General features: G+C 46.6%; 1 protein-coding gene across 4 annotated transcripts in view; it reads right to left on the bottom strand.

Annotated features, from left to right (window-relative positions):
• The window catches only part of LOC140629090 (steryl-sulfatase-like), a 167,930-nt gene that overhangs the window by 46,950 nt on the left and 103,992 nt on the right, over window positions 1-16,988 (bottom strand). For all 4 annotated transcript variants that reach the window (XM_072818512.1, XM_072818509.1, XM_072818511.1 and 1 more), the window contains exon 7: window positions 7,943-8,080. In XM_072818512.1, the coding sequence (XP_072674613.1) occupies window positions 7,943-8,080 (138 nt within the window). The remainder of the gene's footprint in view (window positions 1-7,942; window positions 8,081-16,988) is intronic.

Raw genomic sequence — 16,988 nt, 5'->3', positions numbered from 1 at the left:
TGGGTCGTCTCAATCATTCCGAATGGCACTGCAGTGTCCCGGGTACTTAATAATCTCACCCCATCTATGTGCTCCTGACTGGTTGACTCAGATCACGGACACACTATTGTCCATCACACTCTTGCCCACATACTGGACCTGTGCAAACTCTGATGTGAGTTGACATCTCCCCAGGAAGACACCAACCCTCAATGAGAAATGTATCTGTTTTCCATAAATCTTGATCTTCTCAGCAATTTGACCTTCTCACTCATCCCTTGATGCTAAGTTCTCCATGTAAGTTTACCCCAGATCATCACATATGCTCCGACCTCTCCCATGACGAGGCCTTGCTTACTATAGCCTGCCTCCCTGCACAAATTTCTCAAAAGAACATGATACAGTTTCCTCCTTTCCCACCCTTCCGTCCATCGGCCACTACCCCTTGCCTCTCCACCAAAAACATACCTGTGAGCATCATGTGGGTGATAAATGCAATAGACTGTGTGTGCTCATCTTACTGGGCTTTTTAGCAGCACTCATGTCAGCTGAGCATGCCCTTCCCGAATCTTTTCTTTTCCTGGTGTTTTTCTTATTTCACAAATCTCTCTGTCAACGTTGTCTTTATGATATCATCACTGTCCATCTCAAGTTCCTCGGAGCTTGGTCCTAGATCGTCTTCTCTTCCTACACCAAACGATCTCCTACACCTCTCCACAACCCAACAAAACACAGCTCTCTGCCCTTGAATCTAAATTCATAAAGACAATCTGTATCTATCTACACAACCATGCAAGCCAAAAGCACAAGACACATCTTGAATGTCTTCTCTTTTCTCTAACCCAATATCCAATCGGCAGCCAACACCACTGGATTTACCAACGTAGCCATGTTCTCCCATTCCTGTCTCCATGTACTCAAACTATATAACCTTCAAATCCAAGCTCAAGTATGTATTCAGTCAGAAAATATGAGGCAGTGTTGTAGGTCCTGTGGATAGAGAGTGAAACAACGCCTGCGCCATCACAGATCTTGTGCTCTCATGGATGACAGTAATACCTTGCATGTACTAGGTGCACTTGCAAACACTCTGCATATGCACTGAGTTGTTAATCCTTGCAACATTTCTTCATGATATTCTTCTAATAACAATCATATTATTCTAGCTCTAAACATGAGGGAGCGGGTACGCAGTCTTGTTTGCACGACTCTACTCTTTTCTTATACTGCATTTGGGTGAAATTCACATGCAATTTTAAGCACTACCCGAATGGCAATGGTTATTTTTAACACATCCCTATCGCACATGTTAACTTGGATGCGGGATACCTCATCAGCCTCAGCACCTGAAACTCCTTGTTTACTCTTTCGTCTCCAGCAACACCGAGCTGCTTCTGTGCTCACTGTAAGCATCTCACTCCCACCTAAAATGAATTGCTCACTTTTCCTCTCCTCGCCAAGACTTACAAACATCAGCCTGCAAAAGGTCATCTGCCCCTGGGAGGCTCTCCGAAGTCCAGGTTGGGCTGACGACTTTTCACCGTCCATTCCTGAGCGTTCCCCTAGCAGTTCGTTATTCAGAAATTCTCTCTGTAGATCTGCACGTCAACATCAGACTATGAGCTACAAGAGGTCAGAGACCCTAAACCTTGGCCTTTATGCCCTAGAAGCCAGCCCCATGTCTGGTATAATGTATGGAGTCAATACATGAGTGCTTATTGTCGGACATAACTGAACTAGGGCACTCATAAATGAAGATACCACGCGATCTTCTTTCAAAGGTGAAAAGGCCACAGATGCCTCCCGGCACACTAAATCCCATACCAGCAAGGCCGGGCATCTGTGCCTACTCTGGGGAAGCTGAAGAAAACACCTGTCAAAATCTGAAGACAGAACCTGAACATTAGACAACCACCTTCTAATAAACCAGCAGACCCTCTTGCTGTTTATTTTTTCTCCCTCCCGCAACAAACGCATCAACTACTCTCTGAAAGTTGTGTTACTGCACGAGGAAAAGACACGCCAAATCCAGCAAATCTAGGAAGCAACTCATAAGAGGTACAGACACAGGCACGCAGGTGTCAGGGAATTTTGAGTGTTTTTCTGCACATGGGGAAAGTCTACATTCTTGAACAGCTCGGAAAAATATGCTTCTGCAGACACCGTCGATAGAGTTAATTTATCCATTCCATTGACATTTATGACTTGCCTTTAGTCAGAGTGAAAGGGAGGTAGGGGGAGAGTCTCCTTCAGGGTGACCTTGGTTGGAGAGAGGAATGGAAATGAAGCCAGAGAGAATCTAACTGATCTCTTCCCAACACTACAGAGACTCTTCTGCTCTGAGAAAGAAGCAGAAAGCTCTAGCTTAACTATAAGAAAATATTCGGGAAGTTATTCTGGTCCCAGCTCAAGAAGGGTATTTTTGTGGGGCGAGGGGAGTGGAAGATGCTTTGGTGTGGTACTGAGAGCAGAAGGAAGAGAAATCTGGGACATGGCTTATTGACTGAGCAAGTGTCTATGGAACATCTATGGTGTGGTTATCGTAGGAAAGAGAGAGGTGACTAAGGTACCCCACATCCCTGCTCCCCCAGGATTTACACTATAAGAAGGGAGACAGATCATGAGCACACAGATTAATAATCAGACAACATACCAGATGCACAAGAAATGATAATAAGGTGCTGTGCTGAGTATCTGGTGGCAGGGACAAGAAGTTTTGAATTGAGTGGTCCAGGGAGATCCTACAGACACAGCATGTGAAGGAAGGCTCACATGTAAGCAAACACCAGGGGATGAGCTTCTTACCAGAAGGAACTGCCCAATGGAAAGGCCCTATGGTGGGAATAGGATTAAAGTGTCTCGGAACCCCAAAACAAACCAGAAAGGCACGGGGAATATAGAGCACTTCTAGGTCATGGTGGGACCATGTACCACCAAGGTGCAGGATTCATATTTTATTCTCAGTGGATGGGAATACAGCAGAGTGTTTTAAGAAAGGAAGAAAAGCCTTGTGAAGACAGAGGAGGCAGAGATTGGGGTGATGCGTTTGTAGGATAAAGAAAGCCAAGGATTGCTAACGACCCCCAGGAGGCAAGGAAAGATCCTCCGGGAAGACCTTCAGAAGGAGCACGGTCCTGCTGACCCCTTGATTTAGGACTTGTGCTCTCCGGAAGTGAGAGAGGGAATAACCCTGTGTTGTTTGTAAGGCATGCATCTTGTGGCAGCTCTGGGAATCTCAATACAGTACAGTGAGCGTGAGATTATCAAGCTCATCCAGGTGCCTGGGCGAGAACGGCTTGACAATAAAGAAGGATCACCTGGAAGACCACCTGGAAACCCACTGGGGAGATGACTTGGAGGTGATGCTGCCCTAGAGGAGGCTGTAATGGCTAGAGATGAGACAAGTGGGTCAATGTCAGGTATGCTCAGAAGGAAAGGTTGATAGGACATGCTGTTGGAATAGAAGATCCAGGGCAGGTCAAAGAAAGAGGCTCTGGGTGCTCAAAGAACTCAGCTTTGGGGGTTCAATCCCTGAGTGAAGACTGGTGCACATCAATGAGATCGGTTAGTCCGTGAGACATGTGGTCTTGGGGAAAATGATCTCTACCGTGGATCGTTCATCAGGATAGATCTACCTACATATCCCGCATCATGCGGGCAGCTGGATGGAGGAGTCTGGGGTTCGCAGCCAGGGTCGAGGCTGGCTGTGCATGTTACCAGCACTCAAATGCTGCCTGAGGTTGTGGGATTGGATGCGATCATGTAGGGTGTATGTATAGGTAAAGAAGGGGGTGCAGGACAGAGCCCCAGAGGTCCCCACCTTTGAGAGGCAGGTCAAAGAAGGAAAAAGAGCCAGAACCGGCAGGTTGAGAGGAAGCTTCCATGAGTTTGCTTACACCTATCTCTGCAAGAAGCACCCCAAGGGCTTCAAACCTTGACTTAGACATCAGCTGAGGTTGAGCGGGGCCAGTTGCAGCTTCCACACGAGAACCGCAATTTGTAGGACTATTGCTTTGAGCTCCGGTTAAACTGCCTTGATCCGGGGGTGAGGGGTGTAGCATGAAGACGGCCTTTTCAGGACTCCTCCTCCTGTCTCATATGAGCAGACCCGACACCTGCCCGGGGTCCAGTCACAGAAGCTGAGAGCCACAGTCTGTGCTTCCTGGAGACAGCTGAGGATCGCACGGAGATCCTAAACCCCCTGTTCCCCTAAAGCACTGATGCCTAATCCCCACTCTCAAATTAGCAACGTGCACAGTTTCAATATTTTAACGGCCCTGGTGAAATTTTTACATTTAACAGCTATAAGCGGTCACAGGCCAATGTAAACGTTATGGTGTTTTGTTGTTCATTTATTTATCTTGCTCTTGGTGAAAATCCTAATACCTCAGTATGGGAACACTGTCAGGTTAACTAAACACGCTCATGGAGCCCATGCTTCTTGAATTTTTATGTGCAAACACGGATTATTTCTTGGTAGACTAGTTGTATTAGGTTGACATGTGGTCAGTGGAACGAAAATTGACTTAGGAGGTTCTCAGAAGTAAATACTTCAGGAGCCGTGAGGATGAAGACACTGCCAAGATTGCTACAAATTCACTAGAGTCATATTCAAAGTCCACGCCGGACCCTACTTCTATCTCTCCCTTTCCTTTTATGCAACAGCCTTTTGACCGGCACAGTTTACCCACCTCTAGATCTAAACAAGAAATTCATGCTGCAAACACATTTCCTTTTTTTAAAAAAAATGAGAGACGGTATTAATGGTGTCACTATTCCCTCACCCCTGTAATCTTAAATTCTTGTTTTTTTTTTTCAAATGAACACTACCACAGGGATCTTCTGTCCCTGTGATTAAAAGGAAGATCGTGTGGAGTCCCGGATAAGGGTGATTTAACTGTAGCCATTCTATCAAATTCACCCGCAGATTTCATTAGGGAAGCAGATTTGACTGGGTGACACGGCACAAGCACCAGCTTAGACGTGACACATCTTTTCGAGAGGTTTTGATGGAGAGTAAAAATCATTAACTGCTCAGAAAAAGATGCTCTTTTTGATCAGGGAGTTTAAACAGCGTGATTCCTCTATGTGCCAGTGTGCTGGGAGTCTGCAGCTTTACAAAACGAGATGTGACATTGAGAAGAGTCTTGGGTCATTTCCTGCCGCTAGAAGGAAACCGCATCTTTCTTTAGGGGCAGCGCATTTTAACGATGCTGCACTGTGAGCCTGATTTCAACTAAATCTGACAAAGGGATAATGCTTTGCAACAGAGTAGCGGCCGAGATATTAATACAGTGTCACACACTGGTGGTATTTCTAGCACTCAAGCAAAATAGTGAAACATCGCTAACACATCCAATATGTTTCTTTTAAAAAAGAAAATCACACAGTAGCTCCTGACATGCTGCTGGGACTGTAGGATGACCTTGGTTTGCGACCATCGTTTGGGACCCTTGACACGCTCTTTCTGACCCACACCGCTGATATCTTCGAGAGTCCACTGTCGAAGCAAAATGCTAACAGCACCTCCTCCTCTTGCTCATAAGGCATCCCGAGATCCCTCAGCAGGCGGTCATCTGGTCATCTCCCCGAACGAGGCCCCACAGCAGTCATAGGTGTGACTTTCTTAAATAACGTATCGCTTTGTAACCGCTTCCATTACTGTGATTTACGAATGTGTCTGGTCGGCAGCTGCTGACCTACTTGGGAACGTCACAGGCCTTCAGCAGAAGAATAAATGAAAAGGTGACCGCATGCATGCAATGCGACCTGTAACTCCGTCTTTAGAGACGTTGTCATCTCTACAATAAAAGAACAACAGCTCTCTCGGCACAGGCCATAACCTCCCTGAAATACAGCGGATACAGCTAATCTTACTATATGGGACTGTAAGTTTTCTCCCTAGGCTAAAATAAGGCGGTAAGCAGAGGGACGGCTGGCCGACAGGGCGGCTGCCCGGGACGGTTAACCCCGCGCAGGTGACACACGCTGGTTCCTTCGCCTGACCCGCGACAAACAGCATTCGCATGCCCACCCCGCGAGGTAGCACATCCCTGCAGGGTCATCTGGGCCGCTGCGGGCCAGGAACCCTTCTGTCCTAGCTTCTGGGGAGCCAAAAGGGTAAGAAAGGTCCCTGCCCCGAGGTGCCCAGAAGTTACAAGCAGGCAGACACGCGTACGAAGGTGTAAACCGAGGTCCAAGCTATGCCACCCTCGGGATAGAGAACACGCTGCCCTCTCGGCCCCGCTGCTCTCTGACACCGTGTGACCCATGTGCTGCTTCTCAGTCCCAGCACTAACGTGGGGGAGCGCTGGCAGGGCATAAAGAGCTAGAGGCAGAGCAGGAGAGCAAGCACGCACGTGGCTGCCTGCTTCCAGCCGTGCCCACTTTGGAAACATTTCCGGGGCCCCCGGGGCCTCCAGGGGCTCTCCTTGCTGTATGCATCACTATGTCTTGTGCCTGTAAATATTAAATTGCCTGGTCTAGGCTTCTGCTCCCACCCACTCACTCACCCAACCACCCACCCACCGGTTGACCTTGAGTTTTATATTTATCGTATATTTATGAGACCATATTTTGTATTTATTTTTGCCTCAGGCCCAGGGTTCGATACACACCCCAATCAATATTTCTAAACCAGTTAACGGATGGAAATATCCCATTTATTATCCTTTCATATCTTTGGAGATAAGGTCGGATTCCCTGCATCCCTGGGAATCTCTGAAACACCCATATGAGAGACTATAAAGGGGCAATAAAGCACTTTATCACCTTATGCTAGGAAAATTTTAGAGTCACCTGCTTTTCTATGTTTTATGCCTATCGTTGCCTTATGCAGGTGGCTCCCACCAGCTGGGACGCCATGGTTCACGACGGTCACCTCCACTTCTCCTGCCCCATGGTGCAAAAACCCACGCCCACCGCACATTTAGGTGGGTGGCCTAACCCTTAGCACTGATATGACCCTTTGGCCCTCTCATCTAAGTCTCTGAAATGGGTCACATTCTATCATGATTAGTTGTTACGTATGTCTTGTATTCACACTGTGTACGTGCTACAAGCAACCAGCGGTCAGTAGCCAGATCTGATCTATTTTGATCATCTAATATCCTCAACGACTAGGCTGATTGGTCATGGTGGTGGCTTTGCTGAGGCTGTGTTAGGAATGAAGCATGAGCCAAAAACGCTGCTGCACACTGAGGTAGGCAAGCCTCGACCTGAGCCACATCCTCATCCCTGAGAACCAGTGTCTACGGGACTATGCACATAGGATTAACAGCTCTGAAATGGGCAAATCTGGGTAGGACAGATAGAATCATAGTAGTCCTTACGGAGGCATATGTTAGAGTGAGTGGAGGACACAGGGTTACAGAAACAGAGGTCAGAGAGACAGAGGGAGGTCTGGAGAGTTTGCACTGTTGGCTTAAAGATGCAAGAAGAGGTCATTAGCCAAAGAATGCAGGTGGCCTCCAGAAGCAGGAAAGACAAGGAAACCAATGCTTCCCCATAGCCTGCAGGAGGATGTAGCTCTGGTGTCACCCTGGTTTTAGACCAGTGAGACCCTTCTCAGAGCTTAGACCTCCAGAATAATATGTTAACAAACTGTGTTGATTGAAGCAGAAGTCGGTATTATTTTGTTATAGCAGCAACAAGAAACTAATACATGTGGATTTACTGTTTTAACCAGCTATCCAATGTGAGGTCGCATTTACACTGGGTGAAAATGGCCTTATTCTAATGTCTGGACATAGAATGCATGCTTTTAATTTCCTCGGGAACCTAACAGAAATGGCAACATGGTCATTCCCTGCTCAATGCCTGGCGCACAGTGATGTCTTATATATCAGAAAGTGGCAGGAGGACAACATCAAAACTCAAGGGTCAAGGCCAAGGTGACCAACGGGTGAGCTGGGAGGCCAGAGCTTACTAATGTCGGCATTTCCCTGCTTCACAGATTCCTCACCTTTATAGATTCCATTACTTCCTCCATGAATTTCTCCTTTGGTGGTCACCTCTTCTACATGCGCTCCTTGATCCGAGGTGAAGTAGACAAGGGTGTTATTAGCCAGTTTCAATTCATCTAGGACGTTCAGGATCTGCCCTGAAGGGGAGAAATGTTCAATTTTAACATAGGCCCATATTTACAAAAGAAAGGATGATCATTTGCTCTCTTCGACTTGTCTTAAGATAGGAAGGAAATGGTCTCGTATGTCACAGCTTTCCCCACACTGATCCCAACAGGGGATGCAATGTAATCAGAAAGCCTAGAAGGTTTAGTCATTGAACCAAGTGTCATCTACAAGCATCCTTTGAAACTCTAGGCATCATGCAGTGATTCTGTACAGAGACATGAGAAGGCATTCTGGAAGAATCAGGCCAATAGATCATGAGCCACTTAGAAGAAGGCCCTATGGTCCTGAGGATGTAGAGAAGCCTATCAGTTTCTCTTATTCAGTGCAAAACACCAAACCATCAATGTTATTTAAAAAAAAAAAAAGAGGGATCCCTGGGTGGCGCAGCGGTTTGGCGCCTGCCTTTGGCCCAGGGCGCGATCCTGGAGACCCGGAATCGAATCCCACATCGGGCTCCCGGTGCATGGAGCCTGCTTCTCCCTCTGCCTGTGTCTCTGCCCCTCTCTCTCTCTGTGACTATCATAAATAAATAAAAATTAAAAAAAAAAAAAAAAAAAAAAAAAAAAAAAAAAAAAGATTCATGTATTTATTAGAGAGAGAAAGAGCACAAGCAGGTGGTGGGGACAGGGAGAGAGAAAATCCCAGCAGACTCCATGCTGAGCAGAGAGCCTGATGCAGCACTCAATCCCTGAGATCATGACCTGAGCCAAAACCAAGAGTCAGATGCTTAACCACCTGTGCCACCCAGGCACCCTCGCTCTTCTTATGTGAACAGGTCTACAAATATTTTACAATGAATGCCCTCTTTTAATACTTATAGTAGATACTAACAGATATAATAGAGCTACCCGTTCTGAATAACAATCTTCATTATTGTTTCCTTTTTCTTGTCCTCATCATATTCCCCATACTCAACACTGTGTACCACCCCACATAGCAACATTTTAACATAACACCAATTTTTTTTAAAGATTTTTTTTAAGATTTTTATTTTATTTATTTATTCATTCAGAGAGAGTGAGAGAGAAAGGCAGAGACACAGGCAGAGGGAGAAGCAGGCTCCATGCAGCAAGCCCGATGTGGGACTTGATCCCGAGTCTCCAGGATCACTCCCCGGGCTGCAGGCGGCGCTAAACCGCTGCGCCACCGGGGCTGCCCTTTTAAAGATTTTTTATTTATTTACTCATGAGAGACACAGAGAGAGACAGAGGGAGAGAGGGGCAGAGACACAGGCAGAGGGAGAAGCAGGCTCCATGCAGGAAGCCTGACGTGGGACTCGATCCCGGGTCTCCAGAATCACGCCCTGGACTGAAGGCAGACGCGTTAACAGCTGAGCCACCCAGGCTGCCCCACAATCCCAGTTTCAACAAAAGCAGTAAGAGTAAAGGTCCCGTCTACTGAGCACTCTGCCTGCAAAGGAGTTTATTACACACTCTCTTATTTAGACCACATGGAACCCCATGAGTAAACAGTGTAGGCTTCGTTTCTCAGCTGGGAGCAACAGTGTAAGAATGGTCACTTGCTCAAACTCCCATATTAGGAAGTTGAAGGCCCAAGAAGTAAGGGTTAAAGGTTATTCCAAATGTCAGGCTCTCAAATCTGATACAGTTAGGTGGACAGACTCAATGAGAATCACAGAGGAGTAAACAAGACATGGGGTGGGGGGACTAGAGACATGCACTGAAATATTCCTGAACAAAACCATACAATAACCGCTTGTCTTCAAATTAGTACAGGAAGAAAGAAAGAGAGGATGGGGGTACAGACCAAACAAGACTGGGCATGAGTTCGTGGCTAGTAATTGCACATCAACGACAAGTGCAATTTTATTGTGCTTTTCTGTCTACTTCGATTTATGCTTGAATTTTCCATTAGAAAAAAAAATAGAAGTCGGTTGAAGACAGAAGAGGCTGAAATATGGACTGTCTGATTGGGAAGCTGTTGTCAGCTGTCAGATCAGAAGTAAATGACGGTCAATCCAGAAAAAAATACAATTCGTGATCTCCACAGAGACCCATATACTCGTATGCCGCTGGTTTAATTTCATCAGCTAAGGCGTACAGTTACACTCTGGTTGAGGTGCTAGGGTCTGACTCCGCTTTTCATGTTGGACTGCTAAGAGTTCTCAAGCCTCACCAGTCCTCAACTGACTTGTGCCCGACAAGCTAATAAGAAAGCCCGGGTGCTGCCCGCTGCAGCACCTGTGAGAGGGAGATTCAAGCTATAGCAGCCTCCCCCTCAATGCTCCACCCCATTCCTGCCTCCTCCCACCATGAAAGGTCGGTCTCCTTTCCTGCTGCCCGCAAGCTATTTTCAGACCAGCCTGGGAGCTACTGTACTCGCCCTCAGAAAGCCTCATTATGTGAGTCACATTTTGCAGACTCTTGCTGTAGGTGTGGCATCATTAGTTTGGACACAGGAACCCGATTTGGTGTGGGGTGGGAACCCACCTCATTACTGCAGGATAACCCCAGCAACTGACAATTTACAAGGATGCCAGGTATCCCTTGCAGCAGGAATGATACGTGGATATGGGAACATCCTACCAAGCACGTAGGTCACGTCCCAGTTGGGACAGGGCCTCTACTTTGGGGCTGCAACTTCACCAATGTGGTCCAGAAGAGGGGGCATTGGGCTGCAGACTCAACCCTCCATGGAGGTGGCACAGATGATTTCCGGAGCAAAAGCAAAACCCAAGTCATTTGTTACAAGACATATTTTTGCTATTTGATTGCAAATGCCACCGGCTATGGTATGTTCAATCGTTCTCAATTTTTTAACTCATATAATAAACATTCCAAGAAGCCACACCATATACATAAATGTCATACTCAGAACCAAGGAAAAAGATGCATGAGGGCCATTTTAGATTTGTCTCCCATGATAAATCATTATCAGGCAGACACTGATTGTGGTGTTACTTGGTACAGCAAAGCAAATCACCTGTGTGCTTGGGGATATTTGGCTCTAACACTAATTTCAGCTGTATCATTTTGAATATGGTAATTAACTTAATGAGTTGAAATAGATAGAAGAAATAAGACGATATAACCCGCACTTATACTTTGAAGGAAAAAATGCCCTTTTGACTCATACAAGTTCTAAGTAAAATGATACAGATTAAGCAGTTAGCAGACGATTGAAGGTTTTACTCCCTTGTGTTGTAATTAGTACTTTGCAATAGGGTGTGCAACCGTGCACCTTCACTTCAAATATAATTCACCTTTCATTTATTCAGAAGAAAGTTTTTTTTTAACGTGCCATCCATGATAACTTTTGTGGACACAAGACCTGCACGCAAATATCTATGGCAGTTTTATTGATAATTGCCACAACCTTGGAAACAACCAAGGCGTCCCTTCAGGAGGTGATGGGATGAGGTATTAACACACCAGATAATGGAATGTTATCCATACTAATGAGAAACGAGCCATCCAGCCGTGAAAGACATGGGGGGAACTCGAGATGCATGTTGTCAAGTGGGAGAAGCCAATCTGAAAAGGTAGTTCCTATACGATTCCAACCACATGATGTTCTGGAAAAGGCCGAGCTATGGAAACAGTAAAGAGATTAGGGAACAGGCTGGGGCATGGCTGAGCAGCCAAGCCCTCAGAGCTTCCTGGAGACCCGTCTTCTTTGTTCAAGCCAGCTGCAGCCCCTGCCTACCGATTTCCCGGCCGGCTCTTCCCATCTCCGGATGAGCCTGCAGGTGCACTTGCTACCCAGACTCCTTCTACTGAGATGCATGTTACGTCTTTCCCCATCTCAGCTCGCCACCCGCCCTGGGGATTTCCTCTAAATCCCGGCACTCCAAACGATCGTCATAAGATACTCACTTAGTCCCCCTCAATTTTTCTCATTCGTTGCCTAGAGTCATGACTTCATCTTTTTGATCAAACGTTCCCCATACAGCCAGGCTGGGATTGATACAAGGGAATTTAGCTGAGGCCGTTAGGCATGCACAAACTGTGGAATATTTGGCCGAATCTGTGCAGAAACTGTCAGGTTTCTGATTTCCTTTGAGTTCTTTCCTCCTTGGGAAAAAAAGCACTCTCGATCCCATACAGTTTAGGTCTTATGTCAGAATCTCATTTATAAGGCCTCAAGCCCATTAACTGTTTAAGTTTTCATAAGATTGATCCCAGGAAGGTCTAACCTATTTCTCTCCTAAAAATTCCGAACGGAAATCTCCCGTGAGAACAAATGCTGGTGTATTATTTCTTTCTTTCTTTCTTTTTTTTTTTTCTGCGCGGTACATCGCGAGTCAGAGGTCCACAAATATGATTTTTCCGGCAGGTTCTCAAGGTGTAATGATACCAATTCGTCCAGGATGATAGTTTCGAATTACCGACGGTGGGCTGCAGGAGAGCTTATAAATGAAATGTGTTCTTCCCAAAGCTTTCTCACATTGTTCCCTGAATGAAACAAATACAGGAAATAAGCCATTCCAAGAGCACTTTGTTATTTTAACTGTGGACAACAGAGGGGGCTTATCAAAAAGAAGAACTTCAGACTTTTGTCAGCGGAAAGGACACACCTTGGAAACGCAGAAACCTGGCCCCTTCCTTCTCCAGGTGTGAACGTGGCTTCCAGAGGAAGCCTAGATCCAGCAGCGTCCCTTCGTTCCATTTATTCACTGCACAAACGAGTGTGAAACCACTGTTGGGAATCAGGCAGTGATCTTCCACGCAGGACACAGAAAACTTCCCAATGCACACGCCAGATTCCAGGTCTTGCCCCAGAGAGCAGCTCCCATGGAGAACTAAGTGCTCGGGCTCTGTCTCCTGGCTCCCAGTAGGAGCCAATTTGGTTCGAATCCTATTTTCCCAGCTTGCTCAGTGGCGTTTTTTGCTTCTACGTCCCAGATGATCATGTAAAATAGTGAATGTGTTGCCAGGAAGCACAAAGGAGGAGAACTGCATCCAACACAGCCCAGGACTGGCCACACTATGACGGCTCAATGCACCTTAGCTCTTAAAACGGAGTTTAAAAAAAATGGGCTTGCCTAATTGAAGACTCGTGATTTCAGCTGCTTTGGCTTTCTCTTCCACAAGGTAGCTCAGCTCAGATGAAATACTGGAGAAAAAGCGCTGTGAACAAACTATTTTACCCTTTTGGAGGCATCGTGCTCATTAAGGAAAAAAATGACCCAAGCAGCCACACAACATGAATAATTAAAATTTCCACCTTCCCTGGCTCCAGGGAACATGAGGAAACCCTAAAGAGTCCCCATAAAACTATTGTAGTAAGTCTTTTATCTGATCAACAGGTTAATGGGACTCGATCGTCCCGCTGAGGTCAGAATCTGAAGATAAATGAGAGCACCTAATTGTAGCACCTGGTGGCGGCTAGGACTGCGCAATGCTTGGCCTTGTTCTAGAAAGCTAGCTTTAACCTGTGTCCTCGTGCTCTCCTGAACCTGTTCTTGGCTGGCACAGAGAAATCTGGCGGTCAGTGGCCATAGAAAGGCAATTCTTTGTTAGCTTATGTAAGATCAGAAGCACAGCCAACATCCCATACGTCAGGACATGATCGGTCAATGTGCAAATAGATTTACTGTCTCCAACTGGAAGCAGTGCCCATCGAATGCAGGTAAACTTGACCTAGTACTTCCATCCGAAACAAATGGTCAAGATTTCCAACACTTCGGGCCTCAACTTCTCCATGACATGGAGCTCAAGAGACCGCACAGATGAAGCATCTGAAGAACACCTATGGCTTACTTACCTACAGTATAAAATCAACTTCAAAAACAAACAAACAAAAAAAGTAAAAAAAAAAAAAAAAAAAAAAAAAACAAACAAAAAACAATCAACTTCAAAAGCTTACCTATAAAAAAACAGTATATGACCAAAAATAAAATTTCTGAGATTGGATTATTAATCTGCTCTCCTTAACTCACCAGAGATACGAATATGATGTGTTGGCTTTTGTGGAGTGTGTGTGTGGGGCAAGGGTGGGGCGGGGGAGGACTCGATGTTTTTTCTTATGACCTATCACTTGTTAGTTGAGGGTATTTTTAGAGAGAAGCTAGTGAAACACTGTAACAGTTAAATAGAAGTTGTAGCATTTTGCCTTAGAATCAGATCTAACTCGGGTATTGCCTGAAATGCTGCCTGGGTCTCCATGACTCACATGGCACCAGCACGTTGAGGTCCGAGGAAGTCCTGAACGTGCAGGATGATTTCGGACACCGAGGAAACGGGGCGAGCGGGTGAACTCGAGCCGGTGTTGCATACCCATGCCTGAGTGATGAGACAAGGCTGGCTCCCCGTCTGTGCTACCAACGGGGCCAGAGAAAGGGGGCCCACGCGTCATCCCCAGCAAGTGATGCTGCGGGCGAGGATGCCTGCCACACGCGCGTGATGGAGGAGCCACGGAACGATCCCTCTGGCGGCTTTTATTTTTTTATTTTTATTTTTATTTTTATTTTTTATTTATTTATTTATTTATTTATTTATTTATTTATTTATTTATTTATTTATTTATTTTTTCTGGTGGCTTTTAATCCAAGGAGGACGCTCTCCCTGGCCACCGGTGAGATCTACACGGACGCATCCAATGCCAGATCTTGTCTGATTTCGATTCAATCCGACTCACCATATCCATTAAGTTGGGGATCACCCTTTAATTACCTCGCGGACTTTCACGTCTCCTAGGGTTACAAGACGATTTCACTCCAAACATGTTTAGAAGACATGCCTACCCGTGTTGCAAAGAGCTTCGGCAAGGTAGGCCAACGTGAGACCGAGGCACTGGTTGGGCTGCTTCGGGCACGCACGTAGGTCTTTTGTTCTTCCTTCTTCTGGGTCATCGCCCACATAATAATCAAGACCTTGTACGCAGGACACAGGTTCCCTAGCGCATTCATATCACACGTCAGTGTTCTTCCAATTTTAATGGGTTGATTTATCACCTTGGGAACCACGCTAACAGGAAGCCTCCGATTCAGTATATCGGTGGGACTCGGAATTTCTAAAACGCTCCTAAATGACACCTGTCCGAAGACCATACTTTTAGAAGAACGTGCATGTGTGACTGAACGTTAAATGAATGCCGATGTATAATAAAAGGACGTGCTTAGCATTTCAGGGATTGCAAGAACTGCCAACAAGAATGAGATTTGGGTACATTTTCAATTTAACACCTGACTTTTCCTCCCAGGAAATAAACTTAATAACGTGGACTCAGGATGATCAGGGCAGCTCAGAAACGGAAAAGCCTTGGGATCTTAATGCCGCTTTTGCACAGGTGACCCCTTCTCGGTCCGCGTTGCCGGCGCTTCTCGCTCCAGTTACTTCCTGCCTGAGCTCACACCGATTCCCGGAAACGCAGCCTTATTTTGAGCTGTACCTGGTTGTTGTGATAATGTTGTGATTCCCTCCATTAAACCTGTCCTTGCCCTCATCACAGTCGTCACGTGTGATTTATCCCCTGCACCTGCATCTGCTCCCACCATCTGGGGTGCCTTCACGGTTCTACTCCGCTATCTCCCCGGGTTAATAATAACCCGTGTTGCTGTTTTGTTTTCTTTTATTTTTTTATTTTTTAATTTTTTTCCCCAGGGTATCGCATTTGCTGGAAATGATCTGGATGATTCCAGCCAGTTCTCATTCTCAGAGACCTCACCGGTGTTCTGCTGCATCGACGAGGCACAGGCACGTACGACGACGGTGTCACTGCGTCCGTTCAGTGGAGTCACGCACGTCTGTGAGAGGAAACCCAAGGCTGGCGTGCCTGTGAGCCCAGAGGAGGCCACTCCGAGTGAGCGCCTGAGGTCACTGCTCCATGAGGGTGCTACGCATCGCAGGTGCATGGGCTGACCCGGGCAGCCTCTGATGGGCTCCGCTCAACGTGAGCACATGGCCTTGCCCCTCTTGACCCAGCGATGCCATCGTCCTGCCTGCACTCTACCGACTGCTGCAAAATCAGGTTTGGGGATTCTGGGGAAGTCCTCTGCTCTTTTGAACAGCCACCGGCCACCCGCTGAACCTGCCCTGGGGGGTCACCCAGGCTTTGCCGTGGTGTGCAAGCTTGCCCAGATGCCCCCATGGCCCGCCCTCGGATCAAAGTCAACACAATGCTCTGGAAATACAGCAGCCAGGACTTCTGCAAAATCTCACGAGAGGGGGCGCTGCCCTGAAATCCCTCTGTGAGCTGGGCTGTGTGCAGACAACCTGCAGAGCTGAAGGACAAGTTTCAAGAAAACTAAACCTTTCAGAATTCTTATTTGTGATGCTCAACCACACCATCCACACTCACTTTTATTTTAGCACGAGGTTGTAGGTTGGTTGTTTTGTGTTTTTTTTGGGGGGGGGGGAGGTGACACTGGGTTCCACCATCTATAAAAACGAAGGTGCAAAATTACAAATTATGTTTCCTTTCACTGATCCTGCACGTTAATCAGAGATTCAAGCCCTCCTGGGCTAACACTGCACCACGCACCTCCTTACGGGGCCAGCTCAAGCTCTTAGGGGTAGCTCAATGGTTCCTACCGAGGCTCTGGGCAGACGGGCTCTTCTGGGGGCTGTGAGGATCATCTCGAATATGAGGTAGAGCATCAATCATGACATTGAGAGAATACACAAGATCCTGTGAATTCATGTTTTTTTTTCCATCACAGACCTTTTTCTCATCCGTGAGCTATTCCTAAGAGCTTGAGATCTATCTCCCCGTCAAACCAACGCTTCGCCCTAGAGTCACGCAGACATTGCAGGGGAGTTGCACCCAGGCAAACTGAAGGTCGCGTTGACTACGAGGCATCATATGCCCGTTGCAAGAAAGATGTTTGACATATCTGGGAAATGATAATAATCATAGCAAGCAGTATTCGTGGAGCACTTTGGGCGTGCCAGGCACCAGGCTCCGTGCTCTAAA

This window comes from Canis lupus, chromosome Y (assembly GCF_048164855.1).
Source record: "Canis lupus baileyi chromosome Y, mCanLup2.hap1, whole genome shotgun sequence".
NCBI classification, from domain to species: domain Eukaryota; kingdom Metazoa; phylum Chordata; class Mammalia; order Carnivora; family Canidae; genus Canis; species Canis lupus.
Note: the sequence above shows the minus strand (reverse complement) of the source record. Positions and strands in the feature narration are given on the sequence as shown.